General features: G+C 33.9%; 1 protein-coding gene across 5 annotated transcripts in view; it reads right to left on the reverse strand.

Moving 5' to 3' along the window:
* The window catches only part of SDCCAG8 (SHH signaling and ciliogenesis regulator SDCCAG8), a 296,601-nt gene that overhangs the window by 105,110 nt on the left and 178,854 nt on the right, over positions 1-12,637 (reverse strand). For all 5 annotated transcript variants that reach the window (XM_074222889.1, XM_074222887.1, XM_074222888.1 and 2 more), the window contains 2 exons: positions 4,581-4,708; positions 2,387-2,495 (listed from right to left, as the gene is read on the reverse strand). In XM_074222889.1, coding sequence (XP_074078990.1) covers positions 2,387-2,495; positions 4,581-4,708 — 237 coding nt within the window. The remainder of the gene's footprint in view (positions 1-2,386; positions 2,496-4,580; positions 4,709-12,637) is intronic.

Consider the following 12,637-nt stretch of genomic DNA (forward strand, 5'->3'; position numbering starts at 1 on the left):
AAAATGGAAATAACAGCACCTCCCCCTCCCAGGGGTTGTTGTGAAGATCAGGTGAATAATAATTGTAATTTATTGTGTGCCTGTCACACAAAAAATGCTATTTACATGTTAGCTATTATTTTTATTGCTACTACTACAAGTCAGAATCAAGATCAAAGGAAATCTAAGGTTGAAGGAATGTAAAAGTATAATGTTTTAAAATGAACAGACTGGAAAAGTAAAGAGGTGGCAGAGATATATTAATAATTAAGAGAATATCTGGTGACCTGACCTATGTATATTCAATTTGCCTCCCTATAAGATCTTGATAATATATAATCATTATTCTTCCCTGAGATTCTATTACTATCATTTCGACCAGAATTTTGGTTTTCTGTTGTGCTGTTTCACTGACTTCTTTTGAAAGGAGTAGCTACTGAAATGCTATTTTAAAGTCACTATCAGTCTCATTAAGTCTCATTAAAGTAAGGGTGGTAGTAAGGGCAAGTTAAGATAATTAGTGAACTGAAAATCCAAAGCATGATACTAATTCTAAATAATAATAAATCTTTTATTTACATGTAACATGAATATGTTTTGGTAGATGTTTCTATCATGTACAAATGAAAATAAAGCATCCAAGGAAGCAACTTAAAAAAAAAACCCCAAAACAAACTTAAGATGCTCATGATAATGTTTCTTGGAGAAGTGAATTATTTCCTACTGATCCTGCCAGAGCCTAATTATTAGAAACTATCTAATGCCTTTCTTCTCTCTCTCCCAAAACTAGGCATTTAATTAGTTTAATAAAAAATTGATAATGGAGGATAGAAGAGCTTGGCATGCTATGGCCCATGAGGTCAGAAAAAGTAGGACACAATTGAAAGACTGAAGAACAAGAAACAAGAATCTTTATTGCTTGCTCTCCATTACTCCTAATTAGCATGTTCCCTAAATGATCCATTCTGGTTGACAGTATCCCAGTCTCAGAATTCCTTGTGCCTTGCCGAGTTTCCTCTGAAATCACTTTGAGGGTCATATGCTTTTCTAGTTAGTCAAAACCAAGGGTATTTTCTGACTGGGCATAAGAGACTTTAATCATACTCAGACTTATAAGAGGAAAAAGCAGAAATTTGGTACTCAAAATTTTGCAGCTGCTCAGGGAGAGAAGTTATATGCTACAACATTGTGTTGATATTAGAGATTCAAGAAAAAAGTGCCCAATGAGCAGTTTCTTTTAGAATTTTCTTTTTAAATATGGATATATAAAACATTAGTTTGTCTGTAATGGTGTTTTGTTTTATAGAAGATGAAAAGGAGGTTCAATGACTTGACCATGGTCAAATAGCTACCAGTTTCTTCTCAGACATCTTTCAAAGTTACAATATTCTTTCAATTTAATTTCCTAATATATTAGGATTTACATAGTAGTTGTTTATTAAATACTTGTTGAATGACTGATATAATACATAATTTAACCAAGGAAAAACAAGTATTTTCTGGGAATATATGGCTGGCAATAAAACAATGAAAAACAATTCAAATAAACATCCAAATTAATTTTTAAAAAACTACAAAAGAACACTGGCACTTCTTCTGGTTGCTTCTTCCATAATAAAGCACATTTCAGAAATGATTATGTTTCTGAAAATTTCCCTTTTTATTGAAACACCCACAATTCACTGAAATATTATATGACTAAGTTATTTCTTATTTGTTCACTGCAAATAGTGCTAATAATTTCAGCCTAAACTTATTCCTTTTTAATGTAAGTTATTTTCTGTATTTCTAGAAGAATATTTTATAAAAAGAAAGGTAAGAGAAAGAATTCAAATAAAATCCATCTTTTTACTCTTAACTCTGGCAAAGTTGCTTACTTGACTTCTCAATATCTCAGGCCACAACATCCTAGGATTTATCTATAGAGTTATTGTGATGACCAAATGAATTAAAGTACATAATTTACAAACTTTAAAATACTATGTAAATACCAGCTATCATAATCATCATCACTATTATTGTACTCTTCTAAGACATGTAAAGGTTAACATCTATTTCAGTTGAGAGAGTCCCCACACCAGGAATCACACACTGATGAAATAACTAACTACTTTATGCATTGGAATATTTTATTAAAATGATTGTCCTTCTAAAATTTTGTTTTCTTGTATCTGTGATAGGATGGTACACTCTGACAAAACACACATATAAATGTACACATGTATAAACACAGCACAAAACATATAATTAAGAAAAAATAAAAAAGAGAAGTGTTCTATAGATGATATTAGCATCCATAAGAGAGTACCAATTAAATTATATAAAGGTAGATAAAATGCTTGTTCTACTTTTCAGAAGATAAATACCAGAAATCTCACAAGGCATTATGTGATTTATTTTGACCTACCTGCTTTTGTCTGTAATTTCTTCTAATTTCTGGGCTAATATACAGCATTCTTCTTTCAACTTTGCCATAAATGTATTCTGGGAACTCAGTAATGAAAAACGTTCACTTTCTAGAAATAATAATACCCCCCCACAAGCAAATAAGATGATTATGGTTGAAGCTTTGCAATGTTGCCACATATAAAAAGACAGAGATTGAGACTGCAATTGTATTTTCCAGAGGTCATTTTCAGTGACCCTTAGGTCAAAGGGCATTTTGCACTTTCCTATAAATTTCCTCAGGCATTCAGTTTTGTAAAGATCAACTAAAAAGATTATATAGTCATAAAGGCACTGACTAAATTATAAAAAATATATATTAAAATATCTTTACAGAGTTATTTAGATGAATATAATAGATAATCAGTAATTATTTGACTATAAATTCAAATTGTTCTCTAATTAGTTCAAGAATGTAGAATTAGGTAAATGAAACTTTTGGGTAATTCTTTGGTGTGATACACCATTTATTCTCACAAGTTTTCCTTATTTCATAGTCTTTTTATTACTCAACTTTCATGAAAAAAATATTTGCTTTCTCCCTCTCTTCCCCAGGCCCTCTCTCATTACAGTTTTTCCCTTGGAATGCTACTTTGGTAGGAGCTACTTCAAAAACAGTCATAGCTGTCGAAGAAATGGAAATGACCTGTAAAAAGAAATGTGTTCAAAGAGGTGTTAAAGATGCTAAATTATCCTGATCAAGCCTTCAGAGGCTCTGCCTAGGGCTGTGTAATCACCCAGCCTCTGGTAGCAGTGGCAGCCTGGAACAATTTATTCCATAATTTTCTCTTTCTCTTTGGTGTCAAAATACCTATTAGGTCAAGTCTGATCAGAATTTATTGCTTTTGGCCAGAGGCCAGTTGAGGAAAATATCTTTTTTTTTAATTTGAAGAAGTAATTATGTAGGTCAATATGGCATAGATAGAAACTTTATATGAAATTAAGTTATTTAATTAAGCTCCTTTAGGTCATTATTCACCCAGGAAATGAAAGAAAGGGTACATTCATGAAATGTGCTAATTATCAAACTTTGTTATAAAGCATATAATAAAACACACATATATATAGGCTACTAATGAATGTCTAGTATGTTATACAAAACAAACTATCTCACTATACTAAAAATGAACAAAAAATTTCTGGAAAAGGAATGACTAATTAATCTTTTTCTCTGTTAATGGCACAATCAGCTTATAAAACTTTTGGCATGAAATTCTAATAACTAATACAGTCTTGTTTTGACTAACACTATCTGTGAACATACCCAACTCAGCAATGAAAGGCACTAAAGAAGGCTCTGACTTAACAAATCAAACTGCATAGTTTCAAAGTGCATCTTACTTTCAAATTAAAGGTAAAGAGTTACTGGCCAACTGAGTGTGCAGAATGGAGCCAATGTGATGAAAGAACGGCAGTTTTTAGCCAAGCTGCCAGCTGTGGTCAATGCCTTGTATTAGTGAATTTTAACAGCAGTTGCAGTAACTTGAAGAATGCAAAGGATTAAACATCCTTTCTAGATTGGGGTGGGGGTGGGGGAGAAATCATACAAATGCTAAAAATGTTCGAGGCTGCAAAGATTAAATAAAGGAACATATCAATTTGGAGCCACTGAATTACATCCAGCTGCGACAGTGAATTAAGAACCGATTAATGGCTAAAGCTTTTCTCCAGTTTGGATGCTGAGGCAAACTCATTAGGCTTTTAGAGTAGCTATAATGTGTGTACTGTGGGAACTGTTCAATGCTATTCAGGAGACTTTAACTGTACGCTCAGAGCATTTCCCGCAGAGCTTCTGATGCTATTTTCTTTATATAACATGTGTGCCTGAAAATCCAGCCAAAAACAAGCCCTTTGTTTTTCTACTTTGTTGTGGTCTCTCTCAGCTTTACGTTTCTTGAACACAGGTAAATAAACTCATAATCCAGATGGTGCAACAGATGTGAGAGCAGCACTCTGAAATCAACAGACAGTGGGCAATACTTTCCATTTTCTCTTTTAAACGCTAACTAATATGTAATTCGGAATCTCCGGTGTCGTTAGCATCTGCTCCCTTCGGCCAGCCAAAGGTTACAGGTGTTCCTGATGTCATTTCACAGTGAGGCGTGGGCCGAGCTTGTGAGCCAGTGCCCAGGCTCTAATCCTGCCCGACCACCTACCCGCTTTCTCATGCTGGGCTTCCATTTGCTGCATCTTCTGTGTCAGCTCCTGCTCTCTTTGCTGGGCCTGAAGGGCTTGGGCCTTTGCGTTACTGCTAAAGCTCTGCTGAATGCTTTCTTTTTCCAGCCTATAAAACAGGGGAAATACAGAAATTTAGCACTCACATGCACAAAGCCCCCACAAACAAAATCCCCCATAGTCTCACAGATAGCTGATACATAATAAATACTTTAGCATAAAAGCATTCTATCTTATCTATAACTAGCCATCCTCCTTTAGGAGAAAAAAAATGACCTCTTACAATGTCAAATGTGTGCCACAAACCAACTCCAAAAGGACAAAAAAATAAACAGTATTAAAATTAGGCTTTACAATTTCATTATAGCTTTTAACAGTAGCAGCATAACATCTCCCTCATTCAAAACATAACTTTCTTTATTAATTGATATATATATATATATATATAGTAATTTTAATTTATTCTTTCAAACATAATATGGGTAAAACAGTCTTACAGAAAGGCATTGAATTCCCATTGAAAATGATATAAATGGACAATCAGTCAAAGGATGACAATAAGAAGATCTCATGGCTTTTATGGTAGTTCAGACTTGGTCATAACATTGGTTGGGGTAGTCTTATGTGGGATATGAAAGTGTGTTTTGCATCTTTAGTTAATCTTCTGCCATCCCCAAATGTTTCAAATTCCGATTCTGGTGTTGAAGGAGCCAACGATTCAAAATAGCATGAACTTATGGCGAAGCTAGAGAGTCTGGCTCCCTTTTCACATCACAAAGTTTTAATGAAAACTGAAATAATGGGAGGGAATCCATCCAGGAGCAAGTCAATGATCCTGCAGTGCCAAGTTGGTCTGTTTTCACTTACACATATTGACCCGTTGTGCTACATAAAGATAAGGAAAAGATGAAAGTGGAGCTGGGGTGGGGGGAATAGGAGGGAGAATCGCTTTTCTCAGTGTTGTACAATGAAATCTCTTTTAGATGTTTTCAAAGGAAAGAACGTGAAGAGACTGCTTTCCTCATTCCTCAGAATTATTACAGAAGCTGCTTGGGAGTATGAATCCATAAACACAGGAAGTCAACTTAGACTTCACATGGAACGATGTGTTTTATCCCTCTCTAAATTCATCATGTAATATGCATATAACTAACTTATGTTTTTGTCTGCTTTCAATTAGTCTATAAATTCCATGATGGTCAAATCTATGATTCTTTTATTCCCATTGTAGATATGGGAAAACTGAGGCTCCAATAGGTCAACTGATTTGCCCATGGGTCAATTTTGGTGCTGACCTGTTCCTAATTTACTAAACCATGCCTCAACACACAATGAATTATGCTGAATATTTATGAAGTTTATTACTGAAATGAATTAATGAAGTCAAAGAATATTCTGATGATGGTATAGTCTCAGATAAATTACCACCTAATAGCAGTATAGCCTAAATGATATCACCCTGTGATATCAGCATATCATACATACAGAACCAGTTCTATATAAGATGAGAAACAGAAGAAAATATTATTAGGAAGTTTTTTAAATAGCACTTTCTGACCAGTACAGATACTTCTACATATCAAACTATTTGTAGGAATTTCTCATTCATGCTTCTTTAATGTACTAATTGGATTCTTATTGCATAGCCTTTGCCAAGCTAAATATAAATAATTCCAAAAGGCCAGCATTATTAGCCCATGCGTTATTTTTGGCACTTTACCTCCTACATTCAGGGCCAGAGTTTAGGATAGTGTCATGGCACCTATAGAATGATGCTATGCACTAGTGCTATATTTAGATGGAATCTTTGATGGTTCTTGTTGAAGATTTATGATACGGGCAAAATTGTTAGCAAGGTTTCTAGCATTTCCACAGTACATATTTTTAGACATCATTCAGGGTCTTGCCCAATTTCAAATTCTTCATGTTGGCAGGTTAAATATACTAAAAAGATGTATTAAGATAAAGAGTTGAATCCTGTTCTGTAGTTCTTGTTAGTCAAATCAGGATCATGTAAACCAATAGATCAATATTTATTGTACCAAGTACTTTGCTAAGTATTTGGTATATAAAAGAAATCAAAAGACAGCCCCAAATCTCTGGAAAGATAATATGCAACAAGTTATATCCATACCATCTTAAATGGTATTTGTTAAATACAAAATATTAAACAACTTGTATTTATTAAACAACTACTAAGTGGCAGACACAATGCTAGATGCTGATAAAGAGATGATGGATTAATGGTACAGAAAGTCCTCTTATCATTCCATCTTCCCCTACTGTAGCTGTCTTTTGTCCTCACAATCTCTTCAATTCTCAATTGTTTGCAGACCATCACCTAGCACTCTCTTCCTCTTCTTATCTGCATCAACTCAAATCAGTTCAACTCTGCATACTATCCTTTACAATCAACTTTCCCTTTAGCCTACCAAGTTGTTATCTAATCCTAACTGGCTCCTAGGTGTGGCAAGACAATTCTTTTATATTTACTAATCAATTCACTATCACCACAACAGTGATACTAAACCTTTTCATTCCTTCTTAAGCTCTTAAAGGACCTTCTCTTCCTCCCCTCCTCTCAGCTGAGGACTTTGATAAATACTTTACCTAAAGGCATATATATATATATATATATATATATATATATATATATATATAGGCATTTTCTAAAAGCTCTTTCCTCTCTTATCTCACATCACTCAAATTTCTTTCTCTACTATCTTATCTTTCATCTCAAGAATTGGGCCTCCTCCTGAAGACATAACTCTTTATGTGCACCCTGATCCTAAACCCCTACATCTTCCCTAGAAGACAGCTCTCTCTCTGTATCTTTCTCTCTCTCTCTCTCTCTCTCTCATCTTTAGTCTCCTCTCAACAACTGGCTGCTTCTTTGCTGCTTAAAATCAGGTCCATGTCTCTCCATTCTTAAAAAAATTACTCACTGGGGATAGCTAGGCGGTGCAGTGTATAGAACACCAGCCCTGGAATCAGGAGGACTTCAAGTCTGGTCTTAGACACAATAATTATTTAGCTGGGTGAACTTGGGCTTAACCCTATTGCCTTAAAAAAATGTTCATTTGTGCCTATCAGACACACCTGCTATTATTGTTCTCTCTCCTTGTGTTTACAACCAAACTCCTTGAGAAAGACATTCACAGAGTCTCCAGTTTTTCTTCTTTCACTTGATTCTAAACCTAAATCTTAGTCATCTGAAACCTCTCTAAAGTTACCAATAATTTCTTAATTGTCAAATGCAAATTCTGACACCTCTGACACAATCATTCTTAGAGTTGGGATATTCTCTCCTATTCTAGGTTTCTCCTTTCTTGCTTGTCTCCCACCTGCCCAAATGTCCCTTTTTCATTTCTTCATGTCCCATCCAATCTCATAACCATGGGTGTTCCCCAAAGTTATGTCCTGGATAATCTTTTCTTTTCTCTTTCTATTCTTTCTTGCTGGATAATCTCATTAGCTCCCATCTCTATGTAGATGATTACCAGAGATAAATCTAGAACACATCCCTTCTGGAAAATGTCCCACAGAAAATTCAAACCCAAAATGTTCAAAACAACTCATACTCTTTATGTCCAAGTCACTCCATTACGAACTTCCCCATTACTCTCAAAAGGAACCATCTTGCTCCCCATCATTTAGGTTCATATCCCCAGTTTCATCCTTGCCTCCCTCCTCTCTCATCATAATTGTTGTCCTCTTTCTACCTTCTCAACAAGGTCCATGAACAGCCTTTTCTTTTCACTCCCACGTTGCCACTCTGGTACAAACCCTCACTACCACAACAGCCTATAGGTTGGTTCTTGCCTTAAGTCTCTCACTTACCTGAACTTATGCTTCACTCAACTCCAAAATGATTTCCTTTAAGTATAAACCTCACCGTGTCACCCTTTTACACATTAAATTCCAGTGGTTCCTCACCTCCAGAATCAAATATAAAATGTTTTTGACATTTGAAATCCTTCTAAAACAAGGCCCCTTCCTATCTCCTCCCAGTCTTCTTAGGCTTTAATCACCTTTAGATATTCTTCAATCTGCACTGACCTAATTGCTCTTCACCCCATAGATGTCACCCCCAACTTCATATTTTCCCTTGCCTCAAGGCAGCAACCTGGCTTCCTTGTAGTTTCAGCTTAAATCCCAGCTTCTGCAAAAGTTTTCCCTGGTCCTTTTTCCACCCTGTACCTCAGACTCCCCATCTCCTCCCTTATTCCATGCCTTATCTTTGAAGTTATTTTCTTTTTACACTGAGCTTACCTAGTGCATAGTCATTTGTATCCATCATTAGAATATGAACTCTTTCAACCAGAAACAGGATTCCCCCCTTTGAATCCCCAGTGCTTAGGACAGTGCCCTGTGTGTATGTTTGTAAAATATAAATATGCATAGTCAGCAAAACTGATCACATGGATTATGTTATGAGAGGACTTTTATTTTAGGGAACTGAGAGAGAAGTAAATAGTTATACCATAAAAAAGAACAAAAAGAAAAAAGTGTCAATGCAACAATTAAAAATATACAGAGAGGCAATGTTGGAACCAACATTTTAAATGTAACAGGGACTTTAAAAACCAAATTGTTAAAAATAAAAACAAAAAAACAAATTGTAAAACATTCATGGTGTCATATTCAATCCTCTCTTTTCTGATTTTTATATGAGGAGATATTAAAGCTTTTTCATTCCTGACAGGTTCATAATAATAATAATAATAAAATAATGAAATAAATTAATACAGCTTGATTCCTTTCCCACATAGTGGGAGAGAATGCTTTTGTAAGTATTTATAAAGTATTCTCTCACATTTGTATGAGAAACAAGACAAATGACCAAATTCTCATGCAAACATGATGAGCTGGTATGGGACAGATTTGTATCCTCTCCGACCATCCATTCCAGAAAAGGATTGTGATTTAGAGCAGTCAAAAATTATTTGCACAAAACATAAACATTCTACCGTAAAAGCTATAAGGGTATAGAGGTCTGTTGAAAAGAAAGTGTTAGCACCTCAAGGATGATACTTAAAAAAATGCTGACAACATAATTCCTGGTAGGATTCATCATTTGTAATTTCCTTTTCAGTAATACTAAATTGCCTAATTATTAAGTTACTGAATTTGAAAAAGGTGAATCAGGGATCCCACGGAGTATTATACAGAACTAAAAGAAGATTACTGGAGAGTGCATGGAATTTTGGGGAAATTTTGTAAAACCCTCAATCAAATCTGTATGGGAAAAATGTTGTGATACTTTAAAAAACAAAGCAATCAAATTGTGTTATACATTTCCAAGTAGATCTTTCAACCAGTCTTCAACTTTTAACTTTCTCTAATTGAGAAGCTACAGGTTTTATATGTTAATATTTACTTTACAAAATAATAAATTGTAGGCTTCATAGATATAATGGGTATTGTAATTCTTGCCTTATCAAAGAATTGGGGAGAGGGTAGAGGTGGGATAAAAACTTCAAACTAAAAATAAAAATTGGAAAAAACTCAACCAAAATATAGTAAATTGAAATTTTCTTTATGCTTTATGATTTTTTTCTGTCTTCTGTCCCTCTGTTACTATATTTTCATTCTGAAGATGTTTCATAGAATCATAGAATTTTAAACTGGGAAGGATCTTAGAGATGATTTTGTATTTTACAGATGAGACTGAGATCAATGAATGTTAAGAAAGACAAACAAAGTCACATTTCTACTTAATGCCAGAGCTAGGACCAGAAACATTTTTATTCAAGGGGAACTGCACCCTTATTTGCTACTGCCCAATGGAGACTTTTTGAACTTTCAGTCAAATATCTCAACTTGATTTCTCATAAAACAAATAATATTAATAACAAAATATAACATTTATATTACAGAAGTTCATAAAGCACTATTAATATAGATATACATTACATATGTGTATGTGTGTCTCTGTATGTATATCCTAATTTGATCAACATGTATGATCAATGAAATAGGCACTATGGATATTACAGTTTCATTTCACAGAGAGGGAAACAACCTCAGAAAGGTTAATAAATTGTGTCTGGGCAGATAGAATAATAAGGATCTGAAACAGAATTGAATTTTCCTACATTATAAGTCAGTACTTTCACTGAAAAAAAAAGTTTAAAAAACAAAAACAAGTATCTTGGTGTGCTCTCACTCTGTATGCCCCACACTTTGGGGCATACCTTAGATAGTCGGCTTATCCTTAAACCTCAGTTCTCTTTAAGGAGTTCCAAGCTTCAGAAAATGATAATGGTCATATTATGTCTAGGAACCTAAATTATTTTATAAATACACAGAGGCACATAGACAAGTCAAAAAATTCTCAATGACTATCTCAAGAATCATTCTCCCTATTACCACATGATAACATATACTATTTTTCAAATTTTTTATTTAGAGAAAACATATATTTTAGACAAGCACCATGATAGGATTCTTCTAAAAGCATAACCTTGACCTTACAAATGGAAAAACTGAAGGAAAGAAAGTTATTTTTTACTCAAAGTCTCACAATGGCAATGGCAGAAGTGAGGAAACATCTAACATCGATGATCTTACACATAAATTGTAGTATGATCTGAGAGACCCAATGAAGATCCCTAACTTACAAAGGTCTGTCAGTGATATCTGAAATCTCACCAGTGGAAATCAGTTGTTCCTAATAAAAAAAAGAGACAGTTCTTAGAGGGGATACATTTACTATACTCATTTGCAGATAGCCCTCTTGGGGTGAATTGGCTTTATCAGCTCTTTTCCAAATTGATAGCCAGATAATATTAGCTGGTATATTATTTTTAAGATTTGTAAAACATTTTAGATATTTTGTCATTTTTTTTGTCTTCATTACATTAGGAGGTAGGTGTTACTATAATTCCTATTTTACAGTTTAAGAAACTAAGGTTTCTTAAGATCATTAGCCTGTTCTTTTGTACTAGTTAGATGACACTGCCTCATACTGATATTCTTTCTAAAATCATAAATACCTGCAATTTTGCCCTTCAAATATCCTATAAAATACTTTACTTTATTCATTTTTAATTTTAAGATGATTTTCTATTTGAATGAAGAAAAAAAAGGCATTTATTTTTAGTCAATCTGATGCTTTTCATCCAGTTTATCAGTGAACAAATATTAATCCTCTCAACCCATGCCCAGAAGGGAAGAAGTCAAACTAAGAAGAAAAAGCTTAGGTTGTAGTAATGAACCATGAACTGCACATTAGTCAATTATTATTTAAAAAGGTGACATGAGACTAAGACCTATTAATAGTGGATGTGATATCCACGAGCAGAAAAATAATCATTCTTTGGTATTGACCAGATAGGTCTTTATTTAATAAAACCCACATAAAATTTATCCTCCACATCTTTTTTTAATGAAGATTTTATCTTTCGGTGTTATACCAATTTCATTTCCAAATACATACCTCCAACCTTTCTATATCCAGAAAACAACTTCTTGTCTCCAAAGGATAAAAAAAAAGCAAAAGAAGCAGAAAAAGCAACTGAATAAAACTAACCATCACATCAACTGAGCCAGGTATGCTATACTATACCCAGAGCCTCCAATACTGGGGCTAAGTTTGCCAACTTCCATATTTAAACATAATATAGAAATGAGAAGGGGGATTTTGTGGTGGGAAGATAATAATCATCAACACATTGTATAGAATTTTACAAAGTAGGTACTCTCCATGCAACAAATCTATTAGGTGATAAAATTTCAGCACGGAGAGGACAAGTGAAATATCATACAACTAATAAATGCTGGAACTGTATTGCAAGTCCAAATCTGAGTATTCTAAGTCCAATGCTTTTTTAAAAAAATGCTACACCACAATGCTGGACTTTGAAAACATCAATGAAAATTTAAAGACAAAATTAATATATATATGTAATAGTAATCATAAAATATAATAAAGAACTTCTTAAAATTAAGATAAGATACTGAAAGATATATTAATAGATGGTAAAGTGATGTTTCAGAATAGTATGGTGACTCTTAGGAATTTAAGTATGATACT

This window comes from Macrotis lagotis, chromosome 2 (genome assembly GCF_037893015.1).
Source record: "Macrotis lagotis isolate mMagLag1 chromosome 2, bilby.v1.9.chrom.fasta, whole genome shotgun sequence".
Taxonomy (NCBI): domain Eukaryota; kingdom Metazoa; phylum Chordata; class Mammalia; order Peramelemorphia; family Peramelidae; genus Macrotis; species Macrotis lagotis.